Source organism: Thermobia domestica, unplaced genomic scaffold, assembly GCF_964235325.1.
Source record: "Thermobia domestica unplaced genomic scaffold, izTheDome1.hap1.1 HAP1_SCAFFOLD_424, whole genome shotgun sequence".
Taxonomy (NCBI): Eukaryota; Metazoa; Arthropoda; class Insecta; order Zygentoma; family Lepismatidae; genus Thermobia; species Thermobia domestica.
Genome location: NW_027656134.1, coordinates 105,388 through 125,201, shown reverse-complemented (window position 1 = coordinate 125,201; position 19,814 = coordinate 105,388). Strand labels below are relative to the sequence as shown.

The 19,814-nt window shown below is 36.3% G+C and overlaps 1 protein-coding gene across 2 annotated transcripts in view; it reads right to left on the bottom strand.

The window, feature by feature from the left end:
- LOC145676847 (DAP3-binding cell death enhancer 1-like) overlaps nucleotides 1-18,383 on the bottom strand; it is a 29,691-nt gene extending 11,308 nt beyond the window's left edge. The window contains exons 1-6 of one of the 2 annotated variants that reach the window (XM_081747636.1): nucleotides 18,035-18,383; nucleotides 8,952-9,217; nucleotides 7,737-8,036; nucleotides 4,141-4,356; nucleotides 1,963-2,236; nucleotides 230-364 (exon numbers count right to left, since the gene is read on the bottom strand). In XM_081747636.1, coding sequence (XP_081603762.1) covers nucleotides 230-364; nucleotides 1,963-2,236; nucleotides 4,141-4,356; nucleotides 7,737-8,036; nucleotides 8,952-9,217; nucleotides 18,035-18,068 — 1,225 coding nt within the window. In that variant the 5' untranslated portion in view covers nucleotides 18,069-18,383. The remainder of the gene's footprint in view (nucleotides 1-229; nucleotides 365-1,962; nucleotides 2,237-4,140; nucleotides 4,357-7,736; nucleotides 8,037-8,951; nucleotides 9,218-18,034) is intronic. The other variant, XM_081747637.1, reaches the window with a different exon arrangement.
- Between the last annotated feature and the right edge of the window lie 1,431 nt (nucleotides 18,384-19,814).

The following is a 19,814-nucleotide window of genomic DNA, read 5'->3' as shown; positions in this document are numbered from 1 at the left end:
TATAATGATGCCCACCATTAACCTGACCTGGAGCGAAATGGTGAGCGCTCTACCACTAAACCATGCAGTCTCCTCCCACACAATCATTTCAGAGTAGAAAAGTTCCTACGTCTATGAGATCATAACCGGATAGGGTAAAAGGGATGCACCAGAGATATTAAGAATTTCCTAACCATTTTAGTCTACAAATAACAAAGAACTTGCTACTAATCAGCTGATATAGACCAACCTGCTACTCCTCTTTCGTAGCTAGATGCAAGATTATAGAGGGCGTCAGTGCTTCCCTTGAGTGCAGCTTTTGAATAATACTCTGCAGCCATATTGGCATCTTCCTTCACTCCCCAACCATTCTCATTACACAGCCCTGCAATAATTAAATATACTACTTTCAAAGCTTCACATAAAATGAAAAAAAGAAAACGATTCGAGTGTTACTGATGCTCATAATTAGAAAAATATTAGGCAAAATCCCTATTCAATAAAATAGATGTTGTAAACTTCATCTGGGGAAGGGGGAGGGTAGTCTTGTCTTCAATTACGGTAACATTGATTTTACATTGTACCATTTTTAGATATGTAAGTTTCTTCAACGTACATGGTGACAGGTGTACGTGGCGAAGGGAACAGTAGAGTTGTTGAAATTGTATCACTAGATAAATCTACAGACATAATAATATCAGTTTTATTATTGAGTTCAATCTCTGTATTAATATCATACGGAATATTGAAATATTGTTCACCAATACAGTTGGTTGTTCAAAATAAGACTCAACGATATACTTAGCTGGCAAATGCCCTTCCTCCACCATCGACTACGTTCGATGTAACTCCCATGGGCTCAGACGATGGTTATGCACTGGAGTTTCCACAGGAGGCTTCATCAGAGAACATAAAGAGGAACAAATAGTCAAGTTAGGTTGGAGGCTTTCCAAATTAGGTACGTGGACGGCGTCGAGCGGGGTCCTGTTTCAAGAGCCCAAAGCCATAGAAATCCATAGGCGACACGTCCGTGGATTTGACAGGAACACACGAGAATAGCGCCACCTTGACAACCAACTCAGCCTTTTTGCGTGTAGTAGGAAAGCGAATAATGGACAGTATGACTGGAAGCCTTAGCCATGTGGAAGGAGAAGTTTTCTCTCTCCTGACAGTACTGTCAAGGGATGTGGGTCACCTAGACGAGAGTCCATACCATGAAGCAGGCCGCATGGACCTTCACATTGGATGGCACCCGCGCAAAAGGAAGTATTGTAGTATACAACTACCGCCATGAAATCGCGTGGAAAGTTATCCTTGTATTCGCAGATTCACTATGATATAGTCCCACTGCCCTTGGTTAGATAGAAAATGGTTCGTGCCTTATTGGTGTTGTCCAGGTACAGCCCACCCTTCGTCAGGATTGACGACCCATTTGACACTTGCAAGGTACCGTTCATACAGCTTCCTGTCGTTGGTGAAACTTTCCTGGATGCGCCAATCTGTCAGAGCATCCACCTCCAGTCCCATTTATAATGAATATGTTATGGGCAGTGCCAATTGATATGCCATGTCATCTGGACAATCCTTCAATACCTCACAATGAATGACACGCATTGAGCCAGCTGAGGCTGGTTTCCCGTCTTGTTTCTAGAGCGCCCCCGTATTTTCTGGCCTTAGTGCGATACGTCGATTGATCACACGTCACACGGTGCTTGACTGATGTCCAAAGCAAGCTTTTTGCAACCTTTGACTATCCCTGATAGGTTCCAGTGCGACTTGGAAACGTCCGCAAATGTAGCCTTCCCAGTAATCAGTGAGCTGCACACCTATACCTGCACCGATCGGACTCTCCTACTTCTTGTTCATTAATCAAGTCTCGTCTCACACACAGTCATTGCCTCAACCCCATGATGTTACGACAACCATATTTCATCTTATTTTGAACAATCTTTTGCAATAAATGTGTTACAACTTTTTACTCACCCAAATAGTAATCTGAGGTTTCTGAACTATAACTAAGATCAGACTCTATGCAGTCCGAGTTTTGATCATCTATGCCGACAGATTTCGAACTAGGAACTTGTCCCAAAGCCTGTTTAGCTTCAGGCTGCCCCATTTCAGCTGCTTTCATGAAGAGTTTCCGTGCCGTCTCAATAGATGGAGTTAATCCTCCTTTACCTTGAGCATAATATACGCCTAGGTTATACATCGCTGTAGCATGACCAAGTTTCGTAGCATTACTGTAATATTCTACTGCCTGGAATAATTAGAAAAACAAATTAGTTGCGTATTAACAAGAAAATAATGTAATAAAATATTATATTGAAACAGATAGTCTTGGTTTTATAAGTATTTCTAAAACAGACTGGTCTTCAAACAAAGGTACGCGGTTCTTATGGGAACCTTAAAAATTTAAAGTAAGTCCAAAATATCTACACAATTTATCAATCCAGCTCTTAACAACTTTTCTTCTCAAAAAAGACTTGTGCTACCGTGTATTATGTTACTTAAAACGATAATAGACAACAGCATCGTAGTTTCCGTTTTACTTCAAAAGATGTTAAGAAATTTGGCTATCAATGTGCTATATATGTCAAGTTATCCAGAAGTATTATATATTAAGCCCAGCAAGATTGAAGAAATATCTCAAATTTAACCAATAAAATATTAACCAATTTGACTCAGCGGAAATTCAACGTAATTCAATACTAATAATGCAAATGTAAAGCCAATTCATTCATACTTGATTGAATCTAACAAGTGTAGTGACATGAAGAAACATATTAACTATTCAAGTTCTACACTATAAGTGTTTGATGCGAGCGTCGTTAGAGACAAGACAAATGTCAAAATGATAGTCTAGTTCTGTCAGATGCATAATTCTTTATCCTCGTAGATCGACACTTACTTCCAAAGCAGTGTCAAAAAATGACAATCGTGAAGGTCAGAGCAGAGTTCACAAGTCGCTGTTTCCAACACATGCAATCGAACGCCCTTGGGAGAAGGCATTCAGGTAGTGTAGCAAACATCCATGTGGAAATTCACCATCCTGTCCAAAGACCACATCGGGTCTTTGTGACCCTATCAGGTAATACTAGTCAGTGAAAGTAGTCACGGCGGAAAAAAAAAAAAAAAAAAAAAAGTTGCTTTTGGTAATTGTTACAAAACACGGGGATTCAATTTATATAGTTCATAGCAGAAACATTATCATAAGGCAACATCAAAACATGAATCGTGACACTTGTAATATTAAGAGCACTAAATCGGTTTTCTTGGACTTCGTTCGTACACGGAACGAATCCATTTCTTCTTCTTACGTCTTAACTGCTCGGACATTTATTAAGGCATAAACACTAGTTGCATTTGAATTATTTCGTCCACCGTGCATTGTAGATTGTATATATAGTGCAATAGTTATAGATTTTAGTAAGTATTCTCGGGTTATCAGCCAGGTGAAGATATTAGCATCCACGTTTCGAATGCAGTCATTGTACTCACCCCTAAAGATGGATGCAATGTCTACATTCGAAACGTCGGATGTCAATATCTTCATCTGGGCGACAGCCCGAGAACACTTACTAAAATCACGTCACCAGGAAAAATTAAATTCTTTCTTGTTGAATTTAATACAAAAGTTTCACTACACTACAACTACAGCCCTCTTCCTGTAAGTTTCAACACACACAATGCCTCCTGCTGCTTCGAGATCGCTCTTATCTTCCTTATCGGCGTATACGCAAACTTATATACTCAAAATGAAAACTTTATGCCTCTTTTTCTTCAGTAGCTCCCTAGTTACTGGTTACACCACCATTGCTACAAGTATTTGTTAATCACGGTATACGTAACATACCGTCAGCACTACGAAAGGCCACAAAATCTGCATTATGTGTATCTTAAATTAACTACAATTCATAAATGATAATTTTCCACTTCACACCATGCTTATGTTAGCGTCAAGTTAAAACTGTCCTCTGTAAGTCTTTACAAACAAGTCGTGAATGCTAATCGACCGATTCTCGATTTGACAAAATTCTATAAATCTTCAAACACGAATTTCTCATTAGTGGTACAACGCTACTATACTCAACAAAATATAAATAAATCAACTACTCAAATTTCGCTTCGTAATAAATAAACAGATCTCTTGAATACATTTACCTTCTCTAAATCTTGTGAAGTTCCTCTGCCTAACTCGTAACACAGCCCCAAATTGAACATTGCCTCGGCGTTTCCCAGTTGCGATGCTTCTTCAAAGAAACGGAAAGCTTTTGTGGGCTTATTTCGGTTCATACACTCTACTCCGAGTTTATTCTGGATGTCACCAACAACTTTATTCTTCACACTTTCAAAGTTTCTCGCGGCATCGTCTAATGCCTATGAAGAAAAAAAAAATGAAAATTAGATACATCCTATGCGACTTATTATCTCTTCAATTGCTAAAAAGTTTTATAAAATACGAAAACTGAATATGTTTATCTAAAAGTATTTCAAAACGAGAGAAACAATTACATATTTATATCTCTTTATGACTTACAAAAATCTGCCATAATCATTCTTTGCACAGTTCTGTGCACTTATCCACTCATTTATTTAATTAAACAACAGTGAATCATATGTATATAAAAAAATTTGGGGAAGCAACAGACTTGTTTTAATACTTAATTCTCTACATATAAAATCTACAGGCAGATATATGAATGGTTAGTGCACAAGAACGAGAAGATGGAAACCCAAATTCGCTTCTCTGCTCAGATACATATTCTGTATCGTGGGGCCGCGGTGGCTCAGTGGTAGAGATTCACCTCTGGTGTATGGGGTTCTCGGTTCGATCTCAGTTCCCAAGTGAACTTTGTAGTGGACAAACACCGTGTCCGTGCGTTCCCTCGGGGTTCTCCCGTTTCCTCCCATTTTATTCATTCAACTATTTCATTCATTTCTCATTATCACCGTCTCCTTTAGCCTAGCCGGAATAACCGTGGGACGTAAAACTTAAAAGATTTCATTTCTGTATCTTTGAATTTCATTGAATTTGAAAGGCAATTGTTGTTTCCCTGAAATATCATTAAAACAGATCACCTACAAGTTTGACTATAATACTTAATTTTTAATATAATAATAGATAATTGCTTCAGTCTCCTTTCCATTTCAGCCTCTGAATTTGCTGAAAGGGTAGTTCTTAATCCTTAAAACAACTGTACCCTTCAGCCATATTTTTCTTTAGGACTGCTGTCTTTAGTGAATATTACGATTAGGAGTTAAATTTCTAGGTTTTCGGCATTTACGGCCATGTTAGGCCGTTACGTATGAAGGATGAGATCCCTCGGCGACCACACTGCCCGCCCAATTGAGGAAGAAGAAAGGAATGGGACAATTTTGTTACTTGCCATTTTGACATTTGCCTTGGAAAACCAGGGAAACCTCACTAAGAATGACTGGCTGAAAAAACTTTTACTCCTTTTTGATTGGGTGTCCCCACTCGGAATCGAATCCAAAGACCGCTCGTACCAAAGGCAAAGAGAGCGTTAGCGACTACGCTACGTGGGGTCATTTTGAGAACATTAAAAATCACATGTCATGAAATTTCCCCAAATGACAGATTATTTTATAAAAGCACTTTTCTCAGTACGATGCCCCGAAGTTTCTTAACCTAACCAGTACCTGACACTGGGGAACGTATGATCAGCATACGGAGAATCCTATCGCTGTTAATGTTTGATTTCTTAGACGAAGTCTGTTACTTTTTCCCCACCAAGGAACTTTGCAATTATTCACAGAACGCTTGGTGAAACGTGTACACTCAACAGGTTTTCCATAATAGGCACCCATCCAACAAGCCAACCCAGAAATGACCTCACGTGAACCGACGCCCTACTGTGGCTAGGGCATTCGTTTAAAAACAACTAGCGAACAAAAATATACGTATCTGCAATAATTTTGTCATGAAAACTAAAAAAATTCTTTTACACAATTTCTTCTCAAGCAAGAAATACAAACAGGTTTGCCGTGAAGATTTGGCCTTAGCTTCTCATAGCCATTTGATATCAGCAGAGTTGGCTAGTTTAAACATTTTTTTTTTTTTTTAATCGATTTTAACCAAGAAAATAAATTTAAAAGTAAAAATCTCTCACATCATGTGGACTTTATGGTGAAACTTTCTCATATCTCAAACTATCTACATCTTTTCTCATATATTACAGACCTCGGAAAGATGAATGTAAGTGACTTACTGAAATCAGCACTGATGAACCACTCGCCCCGGGCGAGTGGTTATTTTCAATCCTGCCTTATCTACTTCTTCCATTGATATGCAAATTGAATTAAGGCGCTGTAATTCTGATTCAGTAGTCTTTTGAAATTGTCCATTTATTTGGATGCGTATAACTCTGTATAGGGATTTCACTTGTGCAGTTGTATACCTTTTTGTCCTTCTGAAGTGACATTTAAAATATTTACAAGTACAACGTATTCTTATCAAGTGTCCTCCTTGGATAAGTAGAAGACTCGTCGCCTTTCGGTCTTTGTAATTAAAAGGTCTCACGTTCAAGTCCCGACAGAGGACAATTTCTCGCGGATGTAGAGTAGTTGTTCAAGCTGTAAGCCCCGTCCTTCATAACCCCATTGTTGCATAAGGACGCTAAGGCCAAACAAACTTATTTCTATTTATATGTAATCTAAATACGACGCACGTCCCCAAAGTAAGTGTACTAGAGCTCTCGCGGGCAGAGCAAATTTGTTATTGTTATGTTGGCAACACTGCCGTATAGCTTAGCTCCTACCCTTTCCAGCGAGCCCAATCACGCGTCAGTACGACCACAACTGTGGCCACAGTAACGTCTCCCGTGAAAGAAGTCGATAAAATCTGCTGCCAAATGCGAGATTCGTAGCGTTATCCGTTATCTCATTGTGAAGGGAAAATCTTCGTCTGAATCGAAATCAGTTTATCGCGAAGGAATTATGAATCTACGAACGGTCGTACTGATGTGCACGATGAGCAAAGGAGCGGAAGACCGTCAATTTCGACTGATTCGCCTATTGAAAAAAATAAGCTGTTCATGACGACCGCAGATGACTTTGGATGAACTTTCGGTTATGTTCCTACAATTTTCAACTGACGAGGAAGTGAAGGTAGAGGTGAAGAATTGGGCAAAAGAGATAGCAGTAGCCTTCTTTTATCAAGGCATAAAAAAAATTAATCCCTCGTCTCACTAAGTGCATCGAGAAGGATGGCGACTACGTGAAAAAATTGTTCACATATGTACTGATGTAACCATGTTTAAATTTTGCTTTAAATAAATTTTTTGAAACCTACAAAAATCTAGAATACTTATTTTTTGGACGTGCCTCGTAAATAAAGCAAATCTATTTAAATAATAAATTATTTTATTTTATTTATTCTTTGTTGTTTTTAAAACACACGGTTTTTGCCAACTCCGAATATGAATGATTATCCAATTTAAACTTTAAGCGGAGATCTAGCTCCAAATCTACTAGCCTACTCTGATACTTATGATGTCAAGTCTCACTATGGATATAAAAATACCTCTTACTCAGGTACACTGTTGAACAGAAGCATCAAAAAGCTAATTATAGTTCATTCTGTGATTTGTGTATGAAGAAACAGGCTCCAATTATAAAAAAAAGCTAGTCTCCCCGTGAGAGCTATTCACGTATCCTATGAAACTGGTTCCTAGTAATATGCATTCCACGAGCAAACAACTAAAGTAAATTTAAAAAGTATGTAAGCAGATTCTTACCTCTTGAGCAGTAGCAGGACCAAAGGGAGTTTGTTCCTTCGCACTGCAAGCTCCATCAATATCCTCCTCTGAAAACACCTGTGTAGATGGCTTCTCATTTGATGTTTGAAACAAATTATGAGCAGAAGCTCCTTCTCGCGGGAGAATATTCTGGTGGAGAACAGGCTGAGCCCAGACAATGCGCGCAAGAATAGATGTCAAACATGCATACTGCTCTTGTCTTTTTTCTTCCTCCAAATCACGGTGTTTTCGCCGGCATAAGGGTTGGCAAAGATGCCAACCTAATGCTAGAGCAGTACCCTACGAGAGTACAGAATAAATTCTTACAATTATGCATCATAACATCTTCTCAGCTTATTCTATTTCTCTCATGGTAGGATAATCAAACCTCCTTTATTATTATTATTATTATGAACTTTAACATTTCAGTGATATGATAGAAAAGTAGTCCATTTTTCATTAAGGAAATGAAGAGGGTTCATTATAAGGAACGCTTTTTCCTATTGCAATCATTGGAAGCATTAATTTTTAACAAAGGCAGTCTACAAATAAGAAAGGATTATAATGATCTATATGATCCACTTTATGATCTACCACATTTCAAATAACATAATCTCCGAAGTTAAACACAAAAACTAACAAACTTAGTCACAGCTATTCCTGCTTGCTTACTCGCCTATGCTGACATATTTTGAAACCATAAATTGATTCTATTTCGAAGATTTTTTTTTTTCTAGACTGCAAATTTATTTACAGTCATTTGCCCCGGCTAGCCGAAGGTAATTTACTGATAAATGCTATGAGACACATCTTAAGTTAATAAAACAAAATTTACATTTGGGAATATTTCGACTCGTTTGGGAGTCATATTCGCAACCTTTTGTTACCTTTCTGCAGGTTGGAATCATCATTGTCTGTTTATGAAAAGTGAAAATTACCGTCAAGGAATAACACCTGATGCAAAAACCGTCACTAGAAATAGTAGTTCTTGGAGATTCATTATCTTTACAGGACATACTTAAGTACAGAACAATGGTATTATACGGAGATCCAGCCTGCAAAAAAGGTAACAAAGAGTTGTGATCATGACTCCCGAGCGAGTCGAAACATTAACATAAACTGAAATACGAGGACCATGGGTGGAAATGTAAGCTATATCATTTACTTTTAACAAGCATTAATATCGACTCCTCTAAATATCAAGAAATAACTTACCCATCCAACAGCTTCTAAAAATGTATGCGGTTCATGCACTTGGTTGCCTGATCCATCTTTTTCATATGCTTTGTTGTATCTCCCTTCATTGTAATATTTCTGCTGTCCAGAAAATGGGCACACCTTCCTCTGAAATGCTTGATTGAAACTGAAGATTGCTGGGAGAACTCTGTTCTGTACGGTGCACGCACTTCGTAATACTTCCGTTGATTGTGACCGTACTAATGCTCCACATCTCTGTTTATGATCCAAAATTTGATTAACACCTACAACAAAAGATATTTATTTTATTAACATGTTACATTAAATATTGAAGCAGTTCCTACGCGGCTACTTTCGGTTCAGTTTTAAGTCTTGAAATTGAAATTATTTTTTTTTAACGTCCCTTTAGCAGTGATTCTCCACCTAACTCCTGAAACATCCTCTTGGCAGCGACGCCTTTATAATCTCTAGTTTGTAATAAGCTTGTGTGGAATTTTTAATATACCTATTGCCAGGGCCTGAAAAATCTTCCTTGCAAGTACTCGCCACACAGAAAATCTACTAGAGCCTGTGTATCTCAAGTGTGCCCTCGGAAAATATGCCAACTATAATTCGGCCCCACCCCTGCCACCCTCTTACGGAAGAAACTCTCCCTTTGCTTAGGGGAAAGAAGTAAAATGACCTCAGCTGTGTTGCCAATTTGTCATTCAGACGTTTGGTCTTGACGAGTGAAGATCGTAAGCTACTTAGAATGATCAACAAGACAGAGCACAGCCAAGTCCATGAAATAATCCATTGTGGCAACGCTGCCGCATGAAACAATTGAAAGATCTCGGCCGCAGCACCTTGTCCCTCCTCTTTCGAGGGAGGTACGGGAAATCATATATCGACAGCAGCGCCAGAAAGGGCACAGTTCAAATAGAAAGGCTCTAGCCAGACCATTTTGCGGTCACAGTGTTTATTAAAATAAACAAAAATAACTTTGCGACATTGTTTATTGGTATGTCTCTCACAAATAATAATAATAATAATAAAAAGAATGGCATCTGCTATTTTTTCTTGAATTCACGGTTTTGATTTATCGAACTTGACTCTCCAAATGTAAAAAAGTACTCGCCACTGGCGAGTGCATTTTTCAACCCCCGTCTATTGCGGAGATCTCACGATATACATTTATTTCTATAATAGTAGAATCCATTTCTTGTACATAGCGGATACAGTAACTTTCCTAAATACCAATGGATTAAAAGCAAATTTGGTCAGTTCATTCGTATTACAAATATCGAATCCGATCCACCACACTGTTTCAAACTGGAAGCCGTTTGAAATTTTAAAACTTCATAACTCACTTAATTTTGGGTCATATGATAAAAAATAAAGTGATTTCTAATTTTGGTTTAAAAAACTTGGACAATTAAAAAAGTTATGGAGTATTTAAATGACTTGATAATGTGTGTCACGAAGATTGAACAGGACATTGCCGCACTAGTGAAACCACACCATGCTCAAGCATCTCATTGGCTTTCAATTTTAATTCTATTTCAATATGCAGGTTTTGTTGCATTTGTATTTTCCTGATATTTCAATATGCAGTTCGCATTAGTTTCATATCATACCTCTTTTATTTAAATTGATTTTTAAACAACTCTGCACCTGTTGAAAATGTTTAGTAGACCTATTTTTTGTTGTTCTTAACAATGTGTATAAAAATAACATAGCTATCAAAACAAAACTCACAACAATATTTCAGAACTTTTACGGTATTAGATTCTAATTATATTTATCTCTTCCGCTTATCTTCGCGACCCCCAGCTTCAGAAACCCTGCCTTTTTGGCTAGAGATGGATGATTAATAAAATTTAAATTAAATTTTTATGCTCTCCCACTGGGAATCAAACCAAGGACCACGTGCACAAAAGGCACGCGCTTTAGCCACTGGACCAGTAGGGACAACAGCTTTAAACACGGTAGCATAAACTGAAGACTTCTGCAAAATCCTGCTAAATGCTTGCCTTGAAATTTTGGGGTACAAAAAACACTTCCTTACTTGATTCAACTAGATTCATATTAAACACTCAGTACGATTGCACTTACTTAAAAAACACACTTTTTATTTATTCAACTTTGTACGTTTCGGCAAATTGTTATTGCCATCCTCAGCACAAGTCCTTTAAAAATAAAATATTATTTGACCAATTGCTTCGCCGCTGATTACCTTTTCTTGTAGTCATAGCTTACTTCCAGCACTGATTCAACCAAACTTTCTTTGTATCTTTTAAGATTTTTCTCTCTTTGCACTAGCCTCTATCCTGTAAATCTGGTGAGTTGTACCAAGGTTCTCAAGATAAAATTTAAGTTTTCTCAGTCTTCTTCCACTTATATTTATTACGAATCTTTTTTTTTTTTTTTTTTTTTTTTTTTTTTTTTTTTTTTTTGGTTAAAAAATAAAGACGGGAATTGGCTATCTTGATGAAATATTACTTTTGTTCCTGAAATCTATAAATCTTGGTACTTCTCTTGAGAAAATTTTCACGCAGTTATGTTTGTTAAATCTTGAGCTATAACATTTTCAATTTAGAGTGCAGTCTTAAAGCAGAATCTCGGAAACTGTGTACATTGCTAATTTCCTAAACTTTGATCGCCTCTAACTCTAAACCTATTTGGTCTAAGAAGGAAAAATTTCACACAGGTTATGACCCTTGTACTACTAACAAGTGACAGAAATTCCATGAAAATCTGAGATGATGGGTTGAGAAAAAAATATGGATGATTTGACGTGGAATGACCCACAAGTTAAAAATAATAATAAACCTGGAAATCTGAAAGATAGATTTCATTAATTACAAACCGGCTATCTTACAAGATATTGGTTAGTACAAAGAAAGGAAAATTTTAAATATATAATAAGAATCTAGTTAAAAGACTACTTGAAGTGCAGAAGTTGTGGATATAACAAAACGTAATCAAAGGCAATGTATTCATCAAACAATGGGAATTTTCTGACAGAGTCTAGTCTATACTGAGGATGACATTAATCACTTGCCGAAATGTACTCAGGGGGGCTTTAATATTTGAACATTCTATGCTATTACTTTGTTGATGTGTATCAAGTTCAAAATAAACAAAAATAGCACTCTATTTCAGTAATTCAAAACCATGTTTTCATTAGCTTTCATGTTGTAACTACAAAAGCCATTCACTTTAAACAACTGGCATAATACCAACTTCTTTTATCTTTCATTATGATCTTATGTTCCATATTGAAATCTAGGATTGCAGAATAAACTCTGGTTGTTATTCATAACACACTGGTTCGGAGCGCCTAGAAATTCTCGCCCCGGGCGCTTACAACCCAGGCAACGCGACGGCCTTGGATTTGTTTGGCCATCTGCTTTAGCATTGTCCATGTGACCTTAAACTAATGCGGCCTAAATATGATTTACGAACGTAGGATTAAAATAGGTCAGCTTAGCAAATTTAACAACCATAATCATGAAGTGTTTTCAAAAATAAAAATTTAATTTAAATAATACAGTTATGGCAGATTTTACCGCCCCGTGCAAATGCACGTGTTGCACATATGGTAGAACCGGCCCTGATAGAAGCATATTTCTGTGCACGTACCTATTATTTTCATCACGTGTGCAGTACGTGCATGGCCTCAGCAATACTCGAAGAACAAAACGACTTGGATCCTATAAGACATGGCATTGCGAAGTTAGACTATAGTAAAATGAAGACTTCGTATTCAACCTTTGATTTGACCTGAACATTTGAATTATTGTTACGAATACTGAAGTGTGCCGTCTACAGAACTTCAATTATACGACCATCTATTAGTCTACAAACAGGGTTTCTCCACCTGGGAGTCGCGAAGATAAGTGGAAGAGATAAATATAATTAGGATCTAATACAGGAAACTACTTTTAAGTATTATTTTGAATTTTTTTCTGATAGGCATATTTTTATTCTTATACATACTGTTAAGAACAATGAAAAATATATCTACTTAACATTTTCAATAGGTGCAAAGTTGTTTAAAAACCAATTTAAATGAAAGAGGTATCATATGAAACTAATGAGAACTGCATACCAGTAATCACAAAGCCAAAACACTAATCCGCAATAGCTGTGCTGCGTTTGTTGAGAAATCAAGAATGGACAAATTATTCTGTCGGCAACAAAAGGGATTGCTTTTGTTTAGATTCCTTTGTTCTTCTTTGCACAACTGTACATGTATGTGCAGTAGCGTATTTAGGGGGTGGCTATCAGGCTCAAGCCCCCTCCCCCCGAAATTAGAGATGCAAAAAAGCCGGCTTTTTTGGGGAAAAAAACGAGAATTTTGGAAATTTTGGCTTTTTTCATTTTCATGATTTTTCTATCTAAATAGCTTTCTTATAATATATTCTATAGTTAGATAAGAATTCCATGACCTATATGCGATATTTCGCTCTGAAATTCACCATCAAGATGGATGGAGCACATGTTTTACGAATTAAAGCTAACATGAAGAATGTAGTATTTGAGAGCAATTTTAGAGGCTATTTAACTTTATTTTAACTTTTGAGCTTTCGACATTTTTTTTCTTCTCTAGATCATTTCAATTTCAATTTCATTGTGTCATCCGTGTTTCATTTCTAAGAACTTAGTACTCTAGCTTCTAGCGCAAAAGTTAAACTTACGTTTTTCTATATATTCGTCAAAGCGTACGTTTTCAATATATCCGTCAAACCGTACTTCCACATTTCTGTTATAATGTAGGTGTGCAGTGATTTAGCAATAATTTTCCAGACACAACCTTGAATACCAATTTATAGAAATGCAAATAATCAGTAGCGGATTTAGAAAAGTACTTTAGGAGAGGTTTCTCTGATTGTTTCGTTTTCTAAAAATTCTTAATTTTATTTGGGAGGTGCTTGAAGTTTATGACTACAGGCATAACTAATATTTCGTTTCGTTTATATGTTTAGCAATAATCAACCGGATACAACCTTGAAGATCATTTTATACTGAGAATCAGTGGCGGGTTTAGAAAAGTATTTTGAGAGGAGTTTAGTTTTTCTAAACATTCGTAATTTTTATTTGACGGGAGCTTAAAGTTTATGAGTAAAGGCAAACTAATAGATATTTCGTTCGTTTTAGACATTCCGTAACTTTGGGGAACAGGCTTCAGTCAGAAAGACTCCCCCCGCGTAACCTTTGCAAAACCGTCACTGCTGGTAATTAGTAATAATAACGATTTAAAAACAATAAGAAAGGAAGTCGGCCAACTCACAGTATACGCACTATTTCTACATTCACAGATGGAATGAAGAAAAGCTTTGTCAGAATGGTCGAATGCTGGGTTGAATACATGACTTACCGATAGAAGCGCAAAAGCTAACCACTCAGTCATGTTTGTTGTGCAGTTGTATTTAGCTTAACTTAAATATATTCCGTAGTCCTTATTTTTTTTTTTTTGGGGGGGGGGGGGAGTTCCGTAATGATATGTTGAATCCCTCTTGTTAAAAATTTAGAAAACTTGAGGATTGGGTAAACCGTGATGGTGGTTATATAAAACTTAACTATAGAATTTCAAGAATATACAGAACCAAACGCTCTAGATATGCAGCCTAATATTTCTCTTATGTTTTATTTTAATTTTATTTTGTTTCAAAAAGAGGGTATGGAATATTTTGAAGTAAAAATACTACATAGAATTTTGCTAGTTACAGATGTATTTTTTTAAAAGAAGTGTTAACTTTTAGGGTTGGCTGGTTTACACCAACTTTTTTTAAATAACTGATTTAAACCAAAAAATAAAAAGAACGAAAAATGCGAATCGTATGAACTTTATGGTGAGGTTTCCACATATCAAACCACCTGCATTAGTTTTATTTCCCTTTCACCTTTTAATCAAGGTGTCCCATGTTCAATTCTCGGTCGAACCACAACCCTTCTTTCATGCGTAAACAAAGTAGCGGTTCGGATGTCACTTTAAGCGAAAGTCTTCTCCTTGATAACCTCGGTATTACGTAAGGATGTTAAGCCTAAACATACGAAACGAAATCAAATTGTATATTTCTGCATGCCTAAATGCCTGTTGTTTTAATAAGAAGCCAAGATTGCTTAAATATATTGATAGAAATTGGCAAAATTTATCGAATGCCTACGTAGCTTCCAACATTAGCTTGGATTGGACTTTCAATGATATGTACGTACTAAATTTGTAATTTAATACCTCAGTTTTAGCGTACTGATTATGATACGTTGACCTTTAAATTTTACATGCAAAGCAATAACAGGATTTTCCCGATGGCTAGGGCGGGAGTTTCTCAATTTAAGACATTTACTGACCGGACTTCTTTAAGCTTATGGGACTTCTTCCAGCATAACCCCGCTGTTGCATAACAACATCAAAGCGAAACAAACTTATTTCTGTGAATATGTAATAACACATAAAGCAAAATATCTAAATCAAAAAACCAAAAAAGCCTGGTTTAAACATCTTCCCCAAAAACGGGTTTTTGGCATTTTCAAAAACAACCATGGTTCTTGCCAACTTTGCTTACTTTTGTATATAGAAAGTAAAAAACTTCTTATTATATACATTGGTTAATCCTTTGGAATTCATAATGTAAATATGTTGAAGTAAAATTGTTTGAAATATATTTTCGAAATTCATGGTTTATTTTCGAGGTTTTATATTATTATCAGCATCAACCACTAATTAAATCACTTTTTGTGTTATAGAGAAGCGAAACAAAGTCTGTTTTATCAATTTAAAGCAGAATTTTGAAAAAAGCCCGAAATTTCCCAAGCAAAAAAGCGAAGCAGAAAAAACCGAGTTTTTTTTCCAAAAAAGCCAGTTTTTTTTCGAGCCCTTGCATCTCTACCCGAAATAAATTTTTTATATGCAAAACTTCATTAAAATTTGTCTGCAACCAAAAGGAAAATATGAGTGCTAATTCACGTGGAAAATATGAGTGCATAGCACTCCCGAAACAAAATCCTAAATACGCCACTGCGTATGTGTCTGAGCGAAGGTGTATTTTTTGCTGTGCCGTTCTATTTGTTTCCTAAATTTTAAATTAAACATGTTGCTTATATCAGATTTTGATACTGAACACATACACAACAATGCATCAAATTCAAAATAATATGATGTAACTCGAAGTGGCGACCTCTCGAAAATTAAAACACTCAATAACTTGTTTTAACAATTGTCCAAGTTTTTTTTTTAAACAAAAATAGGGAATCAGTCTTTTTTTTTTTTTTTTTTTTTTTTTAAATCATATCACCCAAAATTAAGGGAGTTACGAAGTTTCCAAACGGCCTCCGTTTTGAAACAGTATGATAGATCGGATTCGATATTTGTAATATGAATGAAATGGTCAAATTTGGTTTTAATCCATTCGCTTCTAGGGAAGTTACTGTATCCACTATATGCAAGAATGGACTCAACTGTAACAGAAATAAACGGATATCGTAAGATCTCCGCAATAAATATATTAAAAATCCGACACAAGCTTATTACAAACCAGAAATTATAAGGGGGTCGCTGGCAAGAGGATGTAACAAAATGGGTTCGTGATAGGAATTAGCTTGAGAACCACTGGTCTAGAACATAAAAATAAGGTATGTACTCACTTATTGCTTGTCAAATGCCTAGCCATCATACAGTGCCTGGACCATTTCCATAGGCACGAAATTAACATAACTTAAACGTATTAAAATCATTCTATGAAACTCAATACTTCCATTTCACCATAAACAGAATGCTCATGAATACTGATGTACGAATTATCGATGTCTAGATTTCTTTATTAAAAAAAGCCGGTTATCGCTATGACTACGATACTTCTCGCATATGTCCCTAAATTATGTTAATCATAGATAACTCATAACATAACCGCTGTTTTTATAAAAATGAAAATCGAAATATCACATCAGTCACATCGAACTGCCATCTTTCAAATAACTGCCTCATTACACACTAACGTCTGCACTCCTCCATTTAAAATAGTACCGACAAGACGTAAGTAAGGTAGCTTTTAACACATCAAAGGAACATATTAAAATCTGTTTTGTTTGTATGAATTTCATGAAAAACAACCAATTCACTTTTCCTTTCTTTTACGTATTTTTCATATTGAAACAGCAGAAAGTGTGGCAAATGTAGGAAGTCATTGAAAATAAAGAAATGGAGGAGAAGTGAACATCATGTTACTGGTGTTACATGCCATTGGCAAAAGTGGGCAGTGAAATGTGACTGTTTTTCGAGGATACAAAGTTGTTGATATAGAAGATATTATTCATAGTATATCGGTGCAAAATTAGGAAACATCCTCGTTTACGTGCATATCCACCATTGCAGACGCGTCTGCTCCCTACAAACCACTTTCGGCTATTGCTCCGTTCCCCCTGCTGCGTTTCTACCCTGACTCGATTAAATAGTATTTGTGCATTTGAGTCGCAACCTAGCACGAATTGGCTTGTAGTTTCGGCACATTTCCGGTCGCAACATTTACACGCAGAACGGTAAAGTCCCCTTCAAGTGATTGTGCAGCGAGGGATTTTTAAGAAATATTTCCTTAGTAACAATGATTTTCCTCATGATAAAAAAGATTCACGTTTTTCAGCTTGAAATGACGGGAACTACTCTGCGTCACAAAGGCCTCTAATAGTAATTTTCCGGAATAATTTTGGATTTAAGTGATTAAAATCATGTAAAAAAAAAAAAAAAAAAAAACTCATGTTTACTGGGTAATGAGTTGATGTTACAAAAATGTAATTACTACATAAAGTTTTACGTTAACCTAACCTGAAATCCTAAAATATGCCCATTTTTCATAGAACTATTTATTCACTTATTTTAACAGTCGTATAATGATATTACACTAAACACTACACTAGTGAACATAAAATACAGCTGTACAACGCACTATTTAATTCTCCTGTCTGTTCCCTATAAACATGTCGGTAGCCTTTCCTGTAAATTTCACAAAATGTGTGCTAAACTTGACTAGCACCCATTTTCTCTAGATGTCAATGATTGTCCTTGATAGATGTTAGTTATGAATAACGTGATAACGCACTATATCAATCGAAGTTTTACTTACCTCTTATAAGGTACTTTTTTATTAATCTCCACATTATGATGCAGAAGCTGACAAAAATTACTATATACTTGTATCTGTTTGCTTATTTATTGTTGTGTGCTCGACTGTTTTGATATTACATAAGCCCACTTGACGGAAGATGCATCTTCAAGAAAGAGCAAATTGTTCTTTCTGTCCTACATAATTGTTTTTATGTCCATTCAGATATTCCATGTATAATAATACGTGATGGGAAACTACAAGTCATGTTTTGACTTGTAGTAAATCGGATTGAATAAATTAGAATAAACTACACAAAAAATCTATTGCTTCTCCGCAGCTACGCACCACCAAGTGAAACCAGCTGAATGCCCACACAGTGTTGCCAGACGAGTCAGTTGGAAAAGCAGGAGATTCGAAGATAAAAAACAGGAGAAAGCAGTAGACACATACAGTGGTGGCGTTTGAATGTGAATCCGGGGGGGGGTAATAACATTTGCCATTATTAAGGGGGCAGGAGTCAAAACAAGCAGTCCAGACTTCATTTCCGATGATCTACGTTGAGCAAATAAAAGGGAAAAGTCCCGATTTATATTAATATTATTTGATACACACATTATGAAGTAAAACGTAGTGAAATAGCAAAGTGGAGTGGGAAAATGTCTTTTCATGCACGTAGCGATAACGTAGCTACATGGTGCAGTCGGCCGTGGCGTAAAACGATTTCTTGCTGACGATCGTGGAGAAATGATCTAAGCCACTCTTCCAACCCAAGTCCCAATCTAAACAACACTTATTTGTAAATCTTACAGAAAGTCATAAAAACGCTAACCATAATGCATGTAGAAGATGACGTACAGTTGTATTTTTTTGATTCATATTATATACGATAAAGCTCTATAACTATATGCTCTATAGAGCTTTGTGTATTATAACAAAGAAATTTCGTCTTTTTATGTGAGGAAACATTGAAAATTCAATATTATTAATAATATATTTTTCAATTTCTCGAAGTAGCGAAAAAGCAGGAGATTGTTAACTATTCATTTTCTTTTGCAGTAGATCAGTAGAACGTAGAAAAAGCAGGAGATCTCCTGCAAAATCAGTAGAGCTGGCAACGCTGTGCCCACAATCGGAATCTGTTCGTCTTTTGTTTCCTTTTTGTGTGGTGTGATATGATGTCATCAAGACTTGGTTTCAAATTTCCCCAACATAAATATTTCCCTTCATTAATTAAATTTTACCAATTGGCATAGATAATAATATAATTTTGTCAATTCTCTTACTCTTATTGAATATCTAATTTGCTACAAAAATAATAAAATCTATATAGAGAACAAATGGTTTTCCTACCATTTGAAAGAAAATTCTAGACTAGTGCTTGGTCCTCCTTACCGTGCCAGTTTGCGTCAACGTAACGCAAACTCTGCGTTTCCATTTTGGTAGCAATCGACATTATTCCATTTTTTGCTATATTTTGTGCTCTGTAAATTTTGCGAAAATCGATACGGAAAGAAGTCCTTGTGGGATAAACGCGTCTAGAACTCAATTGGGTTCAACACGGGGAGACAGAAACCAATACCATTTTAGAGTCATTCTAGTAACTGGACAAGATAAAACGGTTCTAGGTCAAAACCCCCACAGCCAAAACCCCCACACTCAAGAAATGTCAAAACACCCACACAAACGGTCATAACCCCCACACAAATGGACAAATCTCCCAAACGCACGAACGGTCAAAACCCCCACACTCAAGAAATGTCAAAACGCCCACACGATCGGTCATAACCCCCACACAAAT